Source organism: Morus notabilis, unplaced genomic scaffold, assembly GCF_000414095.1.
Source record: "Morus notabilis unplaced genomic scaffold, ASM41409v2 Scaffold437, whole genome shotgun sequence".
Classification (NCBI taxonomy): Eukaryota; Viridiplantae; Streptophyta; class Magnoliopsida; order Rosales; family Moraceae; genus Morus; species Morus notabilis.
In genome coordinates, this window is record NW_010363915.1 from 456,345 (window position 1) to 467,218 (window position 10,874).

Genomic DNA, 10,874 nt, shown 5'->3' on the forward strand with positions numbered 1-10,874 from the left:
CCAATCGTTTTTAGTGTCAGTACGAGAGGTATTTGAGGCACTCGATACAATCAATAGACATATTTCTCGTGTTTTATATTTTTCATTTTTTCCATTAATAAAGTGTTCTATTTACACTTTTTTACTCAGTACAACCTTTTCGAAATAAACATCCTATATAACTTTGAAATGATTAGAGCCTCGTTCGTTTCGCTGATTCGAGTTTAGAATTTAAATTTTGTTACAGTAAAAAGCTCTCACATAAAATCACATCTCAACTCAAATTCTTACATACACCTTGTTATTCAAAGACTACTATTAACTATTCATAAATTATTATTTCTTAATTAGTTCATTTTTCTTTACAAACTGCTCAATTTATTCAAATTTGTAAAATTAATGGTCATGTTTGGAGTTGATTTTGTTTTTATTTCACCTTTTTTGAGAAAAAAATAAAAACGGAAGAAAAATGACGTTTATCACAATTAAAGACAAAAAACAAAAAATAAAAATAATTTTTTAATTTAGTATAAAATGGAAGAAAAATGAAAAACGACTTTTAGTCATTTTTTTTATTTTTTGTTTCCGTTTTCTCCTCTCTCAAGCACAGAGAGAGATAGAGACATTAATGAATTTTTTTTATACTGAAAACAATCTCTTAATAAAATTAACAAACGAATTTTCAAAAATAATTTCTATCTGATATTGAAAACATTTTCATTTCTATTTTTATACAAAAAAAATAAAATTATTTTAGAACGAATTTTAAACACACCCAGTATTATGCTCCTATGCTAACCACCTTCATGGCTTAATGGCTTCATCGGAAGTCTCAGTGACAATAACTATTTTCCTGCTTCCATCATCATTTTCTCTTTCTTGCTGTTATAGGATTTTTTTTTTAATAAGTCATTAAAGGGCTTTTGTAACTCAAATTGCAAATGTTCCCAAAAAAACTCGGATTGCAGATGCAACATTAACTCCAATCACCAACTTTATGCTGTCCATTATCTCAGTTTCCGTTTACACAAAAAGTTTGAATTCGTGTTTCAAGCCATAAAGATGCTTAAGCTAACCAAATGGCCACCAAGCTTGTAAAACATGATTGTTTATACAATGGAAAATTAAAATTGACCATAAAGAAAAATGATCCAATGTAATTGGATGCCTTATATCTAATATCCCACTTTGAACAACTGATAATAATGTGTGGTTTATATGGTACATGTATAAACGATAAGACAAACAAGAGAAACGAGAAGAGCTAGAAACTACTATCAAATGTTGTTTGCAATAAAGTAAATGTCCATCAATCTCCTATTCCTATTTCACTCCCTCAGACAGGGCAAACTTCATCTCTCTGTAATTTGATGTAGAGAAACTACTCTTACCAGTTGCATGTAAATCGTAAAGTAATACCCGAATCGCTTGGCAACCCACCATGGTAAACGCTTGTTGAAATCTTCAATTCTGATTCTGTGTTGCAAAAATAAAATTTGAAGTCCTATAAAAGTTGTCTCAGAACCCTGCAGTCAACGGCAATGCAACCATTTAAGCAGAAGTTAAGACATACAAACAAGAAATACCCAAGGAAAAAAAAAAAAGGAGAAAGGGATGACCGGACCCTACCTAGAATTAAATTAACGGAATTCGTCGTGGTACTCATAGTCCTCTTCATCATCATTGAAAATGGCACTGTAAAAGACATATGGGTTGTCAATCATCTCTGTCAATGTCAAGCGCCCATCCTTGTCGGTGTCTGCCTGCAACACAATTCAGCAAATTTTTTTTTCAAAAAAAAGAGTTTGACGCGCACGACTTAGTCCTGAACGGACAAAAATGACGTTTATAAGACCCAAGTTGACAAGAAGAGAGCAAGAAAATGAATACCTGTGATATTATGTAATCTGCTTGTTGTTTCGCGTAGTAACGTTCCGAAGGATGAAGTTTGTCAATAACAGGTAGCAATTCTTCATCTGACAAGTATCTATGAAGGAGAAAACAAAAAGTAAATAATAGTCCAAATGGAATCCCCATGCTGTAATAGTTCTACGCCATAAAGATGTCTTAACAAGTACCCGTCACCATCTTTGTCTAACTGAGCAAACAACACTTTAGCCGGGGCCTCCATTGAATCATCGGAATGATGTGAAAAATTGTGACTTTCATCATCATAGTTTCTCACCAAATCGAAGAGCCCATGGAAAAATTCTTTGAAGTTAACCTTTCCATCTTTATCTGTATCTCTTTCTCTGAGGAAGCAAAGGACAGATTTAACAGTTAGCCAAGCAACAACATATTGTTAGAAACAAAACCCAACCGACCACAAATAAAATAGAGAAAACGGGAAACTAATGGAACATGACAAAGAGAGCATAGAACAGAGTCACTAATATAAACAAGATATATATATATATATATATATCTATATATATGTATGTATATCAAATGGGGCCGGATGCATTGGGCACAGAGTAAAAGTTAACAAGCAAGCCCCAACAACTGGAAGATTAACTCAGGTTCGCAATGGCAATATGGAATACACACAGATGTGTAAGAGTTAAGTTGAAAAAACATTCCAACAACTAAGTCAAGAATCTCTTACTCAAGATGTCTAAACGCCAAAGCTGGTCTTGCAGGCTAATGTCATGATATAAACTAAAATTATCTATGGCCAGACTCAGACTTGCACTTACCGAAATTAAAAGGTTTATTTCAGTGTTGACCAAAAAAAAAAAAAAAGGGTCATACAAAGACACTATAAAAACCTGCAGTAAATATAATGATGAATCAAAGCAATGTATCATGCAGAACTGATCAGTTGATCTCCTGGAACTATATCAAGCAATTCTGAAATTTAAGCATACTATGGGGCATGCATATCCGTTTCTCAATTCAACAAATTCTATAGTAATAATTAATCCATGTCAAGACATTACCAACGTATTTTCTCTCTCATGTCCAATTATCTAGTTTCCCAATCATCTTAAGTGAATAAAACTTCACATCATGGACTTTTCTTCTTGTCTTGTCACTTTCACGTCATTGTCAAATCTACTCTCCATGATCTCACCTTGGTTGCACCAACACTAGGTTATAGCCTCATATCTTATTATATTATGGTATTATGCTACAACATCTACATCCACATGAAACATGACTAATGAATTCAAACTCTATGGGACTAAATTTGATTTGTGAGAACAGCTGCAGGATGCAAGTCGAGCATTGCTTAATACAAGGATATCAAAAATGGCCTTGGTTTGTAAATAGATCAGTTCCGTCCATAATATATTAATTGTAATGCATAATGATAGAGTAGGGATCCAAGATAATCTAGGGGTAAAAAGTAACTCAAACCAACTCAAAATTCTTTGAGGAACATACTAGCAATCGAGTTATATACGTGATCTTTTTCATTTGACAATGGAAGATTCTCATTCATGATCTTGGAAAAAGGTCATCAAATAAGAAATGTCAAAACAGAGAAGCAAATGGAACTCATATCACCTTACTTCCTCCTTGCACAACCAATGAAGTAACTTTGGGCTCTTGCTGTCAGCTGGGTGCAGAAAGCTAGAATATCATCAGAAGCAAAGGCAAAGAATCAGTAAGGAGAACAATATTAAATTTAAATAGTACTTCTTTTGTAGAAGAAAATTTGCTAACAAGTAGAAGCTCACTCGTTAAACTCTGTTATATTTAAAAAACCATCTTCATCTGCATCTGATGCATTAAAATGCTCTTCTTTCCACCAGCCCATATCATAGCCAACAGAGCCATTATCTATTAAATAAAAGGAAAATCAGCAGCCATTAACAAATACATCACTCAAATAGCCCGTAAAATAAACTATCGCCTAAACAACATTTTTTTTTCTTTTCAAAAAACGAAATGAAAGATCTGGATGGAAGATAGGATGTGCAACTTATCCTGAATTTAAGGACAATGAAGATGGAACAATAACATTTAGGCCAGGTTCTAAACCAAAAACACAATCAATTTATAGTATTCAATATTTCTAGTAAAAGAAAAGGGAAGTATTACTATTTTTCTACATTTAGTGAATTCTACATAGAACCAAAAATAAATAAATAAATCCACGAGCTTTAGAAACGTTGGAACCTTCTTTCTACAACAACCTTAATCTGTTACAAATGTAAAACCATAAATAAGAACCAAAAGCTAGCAACCAACCAAAGTAAGCAAGCATAAGCAATGCCTAAGCATAGAGAAGATAAGCAGCTAAAAGAAAACTTCATTTCAAATTTTTATGTAATATATCATTTGGTATATTGTATTAAATTGTAGTGTATTATGCTCTCTCTCTCTCTCTCTCTCTCTCTCATCACATTTTATATACAAAACTAAAGACTACAAAATATATACATAAATATAACGTGTCATACAAGCCTTAAATAAATCCAAGGTGTCGAAATGAATAAGAATGATACTTTCTTGTATCTTATCCAAGGTGTTGCAAGGATGAATAGAAATGATCAGCTGTTGAGAAAACAAAATAAATGAAGAATTAAGAAAACCAGAGAGAATATTAGAGACGGAGAAAGAAAGAAAAAGAATAGATAAGTTCAAAACTTGGACCTCTAAGAACGTACAATTACGTGCTATCATAACTTTCAAGGTTAATACTCATGCAGCATGGAGTTGCATCAGTTCACATAGCACAAAGGTGTAGAAATGATTAGCTACTAAGACTAATGAACCAAACGGACAGGTAGCTTAGTACTGGTCAGTCAGTAAATCAAACAAAGGCTGGAATATTTAACAGATAAAAAATTATTGTTAGCAATGCTGCCCAAGTTTCTCTGACAGATGACCATTAACGATACTATAAACTCAAGTAACTCAACCCCAGGATAGTCTGCTTAAAGTAAGGAAGCTACTGATGCAAATTTATGGCTAGAACAGCAGAAACAACAAAAACACTTGAAAAGAAGAAGGACAAAGAACAAGAAGAAAATCGATAATAGATTCCAAACCAACATGTTATCCAAAACTTAGCGTGCGTTTGGTTGGTAGATTCGTACCATGATTTGAATTATGGTTCGTGGTTCGCTATAGTGTATTCTCTTACAAAAAACACACGTAAACCGAGAATGGTTCTGAATCCATGAACCAAACGTCCACTTAAATACTTTGCAATATCGAAAGTAACCACACTTGAAAGAAGAAAAATAAACTATAAAGAACAACATGAAATTGACCAGAAACTCCAAACCACCATGTTATCCTAAACTTAAAAAGCTAAAGAGCATGTGCGTATTTTCCTAGTCTGCTTGTTGGATCACATGGAATACATGGACTACAATTGCTATTAGAATTAATGCAATACTGGATGGTCCTTATGTTCTATGTTGCAATTGGCTTCAGAATTTCCTTGGTTATATATTTGTTTCCATTTGGAATTCTAAAGGAGGGAATTCTTGATTTAGGACTGCCACAGGTAGTGTGGCTATTACAGAAGAAGAGTCCGAACATCAGGTAGACAAATTCAATGAAGCATTCCCTTGGAATTGGCCATTTTGATTCTCTATCCGTCGCCATTCACAAACTAATGCTGACCATTTCATCATACAGCTTGCAAAATAGAGAACCAAAAACAAAATTTCTATCCGTTCTCTCATCCCACTACAATTCACAACCACCTAAAGAAAATAACATGGCACAGAGCCAGCTCCAACATACCATCACTAAGCATCATAGAATCAACCCGGTAATGCACTCGTAACATCACTTTATCTGACAATTTTACATCCTCCTATCCTATATGCAGCAAAGGGACAGGACCAGAAACAATTCTAGATAGAACTCTGATATAGAGGACATAGGTAATTCAGAATCATGAGCAACCTCATTCTCATTGGTAGAAAGTAAAAGTAGCAACACAAAATACCCCATTATCAAAGTCATCAGCTTAACCGTAATTCTTAAAAACTTTACGGCTCTTCTATTTCACCTACCTTCACACATTTCTACCAGACAATCAAGAAGATAAAACATTACACCGAACAACGCGGACTTCGCACAGAAGCTAGTACTTTCTCTATTTTGATTAGCCTGTCTCCAATACAGGAATTCATCATTTAAATCTATAGTTCAGAAAACAAAATAAAAACTTCAACTTCAGCAACTAAGCTAATTCACTAAACCAGAGACATCAAAATCCCAACCCAAAATCTAACCAAAACGAATCAAAAATAAAAAAAAAGTCAACATCCGTAACATACAAAAATAGCAACAGCTATACCACATGCAAGCTTGGGGCATCAAATTCATTCTAAGAATAAGTCTTGGCATGAGATTCTCTTAAGTTCCGTCTCCAAAAGATCTCCACCGTTCATTTCACTTCTCTAATCCAATATAACTAAATCACAAAAAGAAATTAAAAAAAAAAAAAAAAGAACAATCTCGAAAATGGGTAGCCAAAAAAAGCAAGAAAAACGAAAGATTTACACATGGACGGACCTGCATTGCGAGCCCAACTCGGGGGATCATACTCGGCGAAAGAAACAAGGCCATCACGGTTCTTGTCATGAGTCTCCATGTCCCTCTTGGTCCTGTGGAGCACCTCCGTATGAGCCTGCCTCAAGTTCCACTCCGTCAACTCCTCCTCACTCACGAACCCATCGGCGGGGCCCACATCCACTTTTGGGAAAAGCTCCACCAACCTGCCGGTGACATTGAACCTCTCCTCGTCGTTGAGGTAGTCCTCGGCGTCCATGTACTCCTCCCACTCCGGCTGCCCCTCGTCGCCCGGGGCCGCGGTCGAGAGCTCCGGGTGGACGTGCTCGATGTACTCCTTCTCCCACTGCCGGTCCTCGCGGCGGCGCTCGATGTCGGCGACGAGGGGGTCGAAGGCGACGGGGGCGTGGTTGCGGTTGTGGTGGTCGCTGATGATGAAGTTGGAGCGGAGCTTGAGGCGGCGGTGGCGGTGCTGGGTGGCGGATTTCCTCGGGGAGCGAGAGACAAGGAGGAGCACCACCAGAGCTATCGTTATGTAGATTATCAGAGACCCTTTTCCCATTTTTTTTTTTATTTTTTTTATGGAATGGGATTCGGGCAGAGAGAGATTTCTCTCTCAACTAAAATCGAAACCCAACTGTGGAGAGAAAAGGCAAGAGAATGAGATAGAGATGGCAAAAGGGGTTTTTGAGAGGGATGGGAAAGAGAAGGAAAGTTGACGATTTGGACTAACCGAAGGAGCAAGAATAGAGAGAGAGAGAGAGAGGTGTGGGAAGGAGCTATGTACTTGTAAATTGTAGATCTGCTGTCGATTTGGGGGCCTTTTCAGAAACCCGAAATCTATTCTCAATGGAGAGTAATTTTTTTTTATATTTTTTTTAGGGCTAATTCTACAAATGATTCACGTGGTTTACACTAAATTTCATTTTAATTTTTAACTTTTCAAACCGCATACGGATAATTCTTAAATGACATGTTTACTTATCAGAATTAAAAAATAAGAGTCAATCTCATATTTATTTATTCTTTTTTATCTTAAAAAGAGAGTGGAGAATGAGAGTCAATTTCATGTTTACTTTCTCTTTTTTATCCTGTAATGGGAGTGAGATTAGTGGATCTCACTCAAATTTAAGATTGAGGAATGGGATTGTCACTCTCATGACCCCCCTTAGAATTGAAACTCTCATTCCTAATATTAATATTAATTTATTATCATATCCTTATTTTACTTATAAATACACAATTCAAAATAAAATTCAAAAAATAATAAATGCAACATATATTTATTATTTTATTTGCCTAATATTATAATATTAGCATAATTATTATTAACTTTAATATAATAAATATGTACTTTATTTTTTAATAAATTAATAATATATTTTATTTTTAACACTATTTTTTATTTTTTATTTATTTTTTTTAATTTTTTTTAAAATTTTTTTTTATATTTTAAATAGTTGTACAATTTATATTTATTAGTTTAGTACCCAATTATTACACTAAATATTTTAATTATGATTAATTTTAATATAATAAGTACACAATATATTTTTTAAATTGAAAATATCAAATTGATTTAAATGGTATATTAGTAATTCTACACTTTTTTATTCCGATTTTAGGTGTAAGTAAACGTATGAATGAGATTTTGAATGACTCCGATTCCGAATCCTTTCACTAAGTAAACAGCTTATTCTAACTCCGATTCCTCACTCCGAATCCTACCCACTCCGAATCATGCCCACTCCGATTCATGCTCATTCCGATTACGCGTATGTAAACATGCCAAAAGTTTATTTTATTTCAATTTTAATTTTTTTATAAATTAGGTATTAAAATTTGATAGAGTAGTAGTCAGATTTTTAAAAAGAGTCTAATCTTTATCTATATGATAAACTTTGTTAATTATCTCTCACTTCATATTTGATTTTGAAATAAATCCACTTCTCCCTTATCTTAATTGGCCAGCCACCACAGGAAAATTCCTCCCAGTGGTAGGCGTAATTTTACAGATAAAGAATAAGGTAAAATTTTATCCTTTAGTTTAATTTTAACTTAAATTCAAATTTCAATTTAAGTCAAACTTAAATCAATTTGAATTTCAAATTGGACAACTTATCAAATAAGTTAATTAGATAACTATGGAGAGCAAGAAATTTAAATCCTAAAAGATTCACACTGTGAAGTGCGTTCACACCATGTGAACACTTTCAAAATTCAAATTTAATTCATGGACCTATAATTCATGTATAATTTCATGAGTCCCTGCGTCGTCCTTGTAATCCTACAATACACTAAGGGTAAAATTAGAAATTTTATAATTATGAAATTTTAAAATAAAACGCTCAAGAATAATTCATTGAGAATTAATTATAAATTAAATAATGTAATTATTTAAATTTAAATTTTGAAATATACGTGTGAATGTGTTCACATAGTGTGAACACATAGTGCAATGTGAATCCCTCGCGGATTCAGTTGCTTGCTCTCCAAATTATGCAATTGACTTATTTGATAAGTTGTCTAATTTGAAATTCAAATTAATTTAAGTTTGACTTAAATTGAAATTTGAATTTGAGTTAAAATTGACATGTGGATAAGGGAGAAAGATTTTGTTTCAAAATTAAATTTGAAGTTAGAGATAATTATCAAATTTTATCTTTGAGATAAAGATTAGACTTTTTCTGAGAGTCTGAGTACTACTTTATAAATAGGAGATTGCTGAAAATTGGATAACACAATTTTTTTGCTCTCCCCTAACTATAGTGGCCGATTTTATAGAGTAAGAAAAGGAAAAATTCTCTCCTAAATTTCACATTGTGCATGTGTTGATGTTCTTGGAAAACTTGAGTGTTTATTTACTAATCCCATTTTGTTTCAAGTGTGCCCACACACACATTTTCGTATATTCTAAGAATTTACGAGAAAGATTCATGTGTTCTAAACTAGCTTGAAATGAGAAACATTCGAGGTCAAATAATTCAAGTTATTGTCATAATCGGTCGTTAAATAAATAAATTAATATATATAAATTAATGTAATTTATAGAATATCTCAAAAATTTTATATAAACTTTTGTTATACACGACTTACACTATACACACTTTCACATCTGAAATCCTTTCGGTAACTAACAATTTCATGGTGAAGAATAATAAAAAATAATCCGCTGCTAAAATTAAAAAGCAAAAAGCGAAACAAAGTGCTTGAAATGTCAAGCTTAACCGAATAACAATAATCTCAAACTTTCGAAGCAACCTTTATTATCCTTCCAAGTAGTCTTTGGGCTTCCAAGAAACGCGGCCCAATTAGGTGCAAAAGAAACCAAGGAAACCTGCAGGCTTGAATCGCCAAACTGAAGATTGTCGGCTTCTGACTTTGTTTTTATTACCGGTTGTAAATCAGATATTTGTACGGTAAAGGCTGAGATATATATGGCCGTTTAATTCGCTGATTTGAGTTTTTAATTTGAGTTAAGATATGATTTTATGTGAAATTTTTTTATTATAGTAAAAAAGTTAGATGTGACCCTTTCTGAGAGCTTTTTACTATAACAAAACTCGAATTCTAAACTCGAATGGTGAAATGAATATTTTCATAGAAGAATACATGGGAAAGAAGGGAAGAAATAGTAGAATTTAGGAAGAAAAAAACCAGAGAACGGAAAATATTTAGGTGCGTTTAGAACTCATTTTAAAATAATTTTATTTTTTATATGAAAATAAAAATGAAAATGCTTTTAATTCAGACATAAATTATTTTTAAAAATGTGTTTACTAGTTTTATCAAGATATTATTTTCAATATAAAAAATCCATTAATGTTTATATCTGTTCATATCTTTCTCTCTGCTCGAGAGAGGAGAAAACGAAAATTAAAAATTAAAAAAGATTAAAAATTATTTTTCATTTTTTTCTCATTTTACACTAAACCAAAAAATCATTTTCATTTCTGTTTTTTGTCTTTATTGCGCCAAACGCCGTTTTAGAAACGTTTTTATTTTTTCTTTCTCGAAAAATGTGAAAAATAAAAACGGGATCAATTCTAAACACAACCTTTGTATTTTATTAATCATCAAGGTCTAACCGAAACATTGTACAAATATCATCCATATTTATAGACATAGTAATTGTAAAATAAATTAACTCCTAATAATAATCAAACTCAAATAACCTAAAGATAAACATTAAATAAAATATAAAATATTTTAAAATAATTTTTAATTCTAAAAAGACTTCTAATTTTGATCTGCATTAAATTCATTATTTAAATCTCGCTTAGTTCAAGATTTACACTATGAATTTCTCGAATATTATAAATTCCTTGTCTCTTGTTCTCATTGCTCTAAATTTTCTACTTCTGTCAATTCTACTATTCGTCTCCATCCTTTTCTCTCTGTTTATTTAATCA

General features: G+C 32.7%; 1 protein-coding gene across 1 annotated transcript; it reads right to left on the bottom strand.

The window, feature by feature from the left end:
- Window positions 1-1,116: 1,116 nt before the first annotated feature.
- Window positions 1,117-7,306, bottom strand: LOC21405868 (calumenin). Its single transcript, XM_024170236.1, has 7 exons — window positions 6,466-7,306; window positions 3,663-3,765; window positions 3,490-3,555; window positions 2,058-2,231; window positions 1,870-1,966; window positions 1,609-1,742; window positions 1,117-1,505 (listed from the first exon to the last, which is right to left on the bottom strand). The coding sequence occupies exons 1-6, from the start codon at window positions 7,022-7,024 to the stop codon at window positions 1,620-1,622; spliced, it is 1,122 nt and encodes a 373-aa protein (XP_024026004.1). The 5' UTR covers window positions 7,025-7,306; the 3' UTR covers window positions 1,117-1,505; window positions 1,609-1,619.
- Window positions 7,307-10,874: the final 3,568 nt, after the last annotated feature.

What these genes read in the sequence shown, in the direction of transcription:
- LOC21405868 (XM_024170236.1), bottom strand. Translation starts at nt 7,024, where the DNA reads ATGGGAAAAGGGTCTCTGATAATCTACATAACGATAGCTCTGGTGGTG. An exon ending in TTAGACAAAGATGGTGACGG is followed by an intron (nt 1,967 to 2,057) that starts GTACTTGTTAAG and finishes TCTCCTTCATAG; the next exon opens with ATACTTGTCAGATGAAGAAT. An exon ending in CAGATTACATAATATCACAG is followed by an intron (nt 1,743 to 1,869) that starts GTATTCATTTTC and finishes ATTGTGTTGCAG; the next exon opens with GCAGACACCGACAAGGATGG.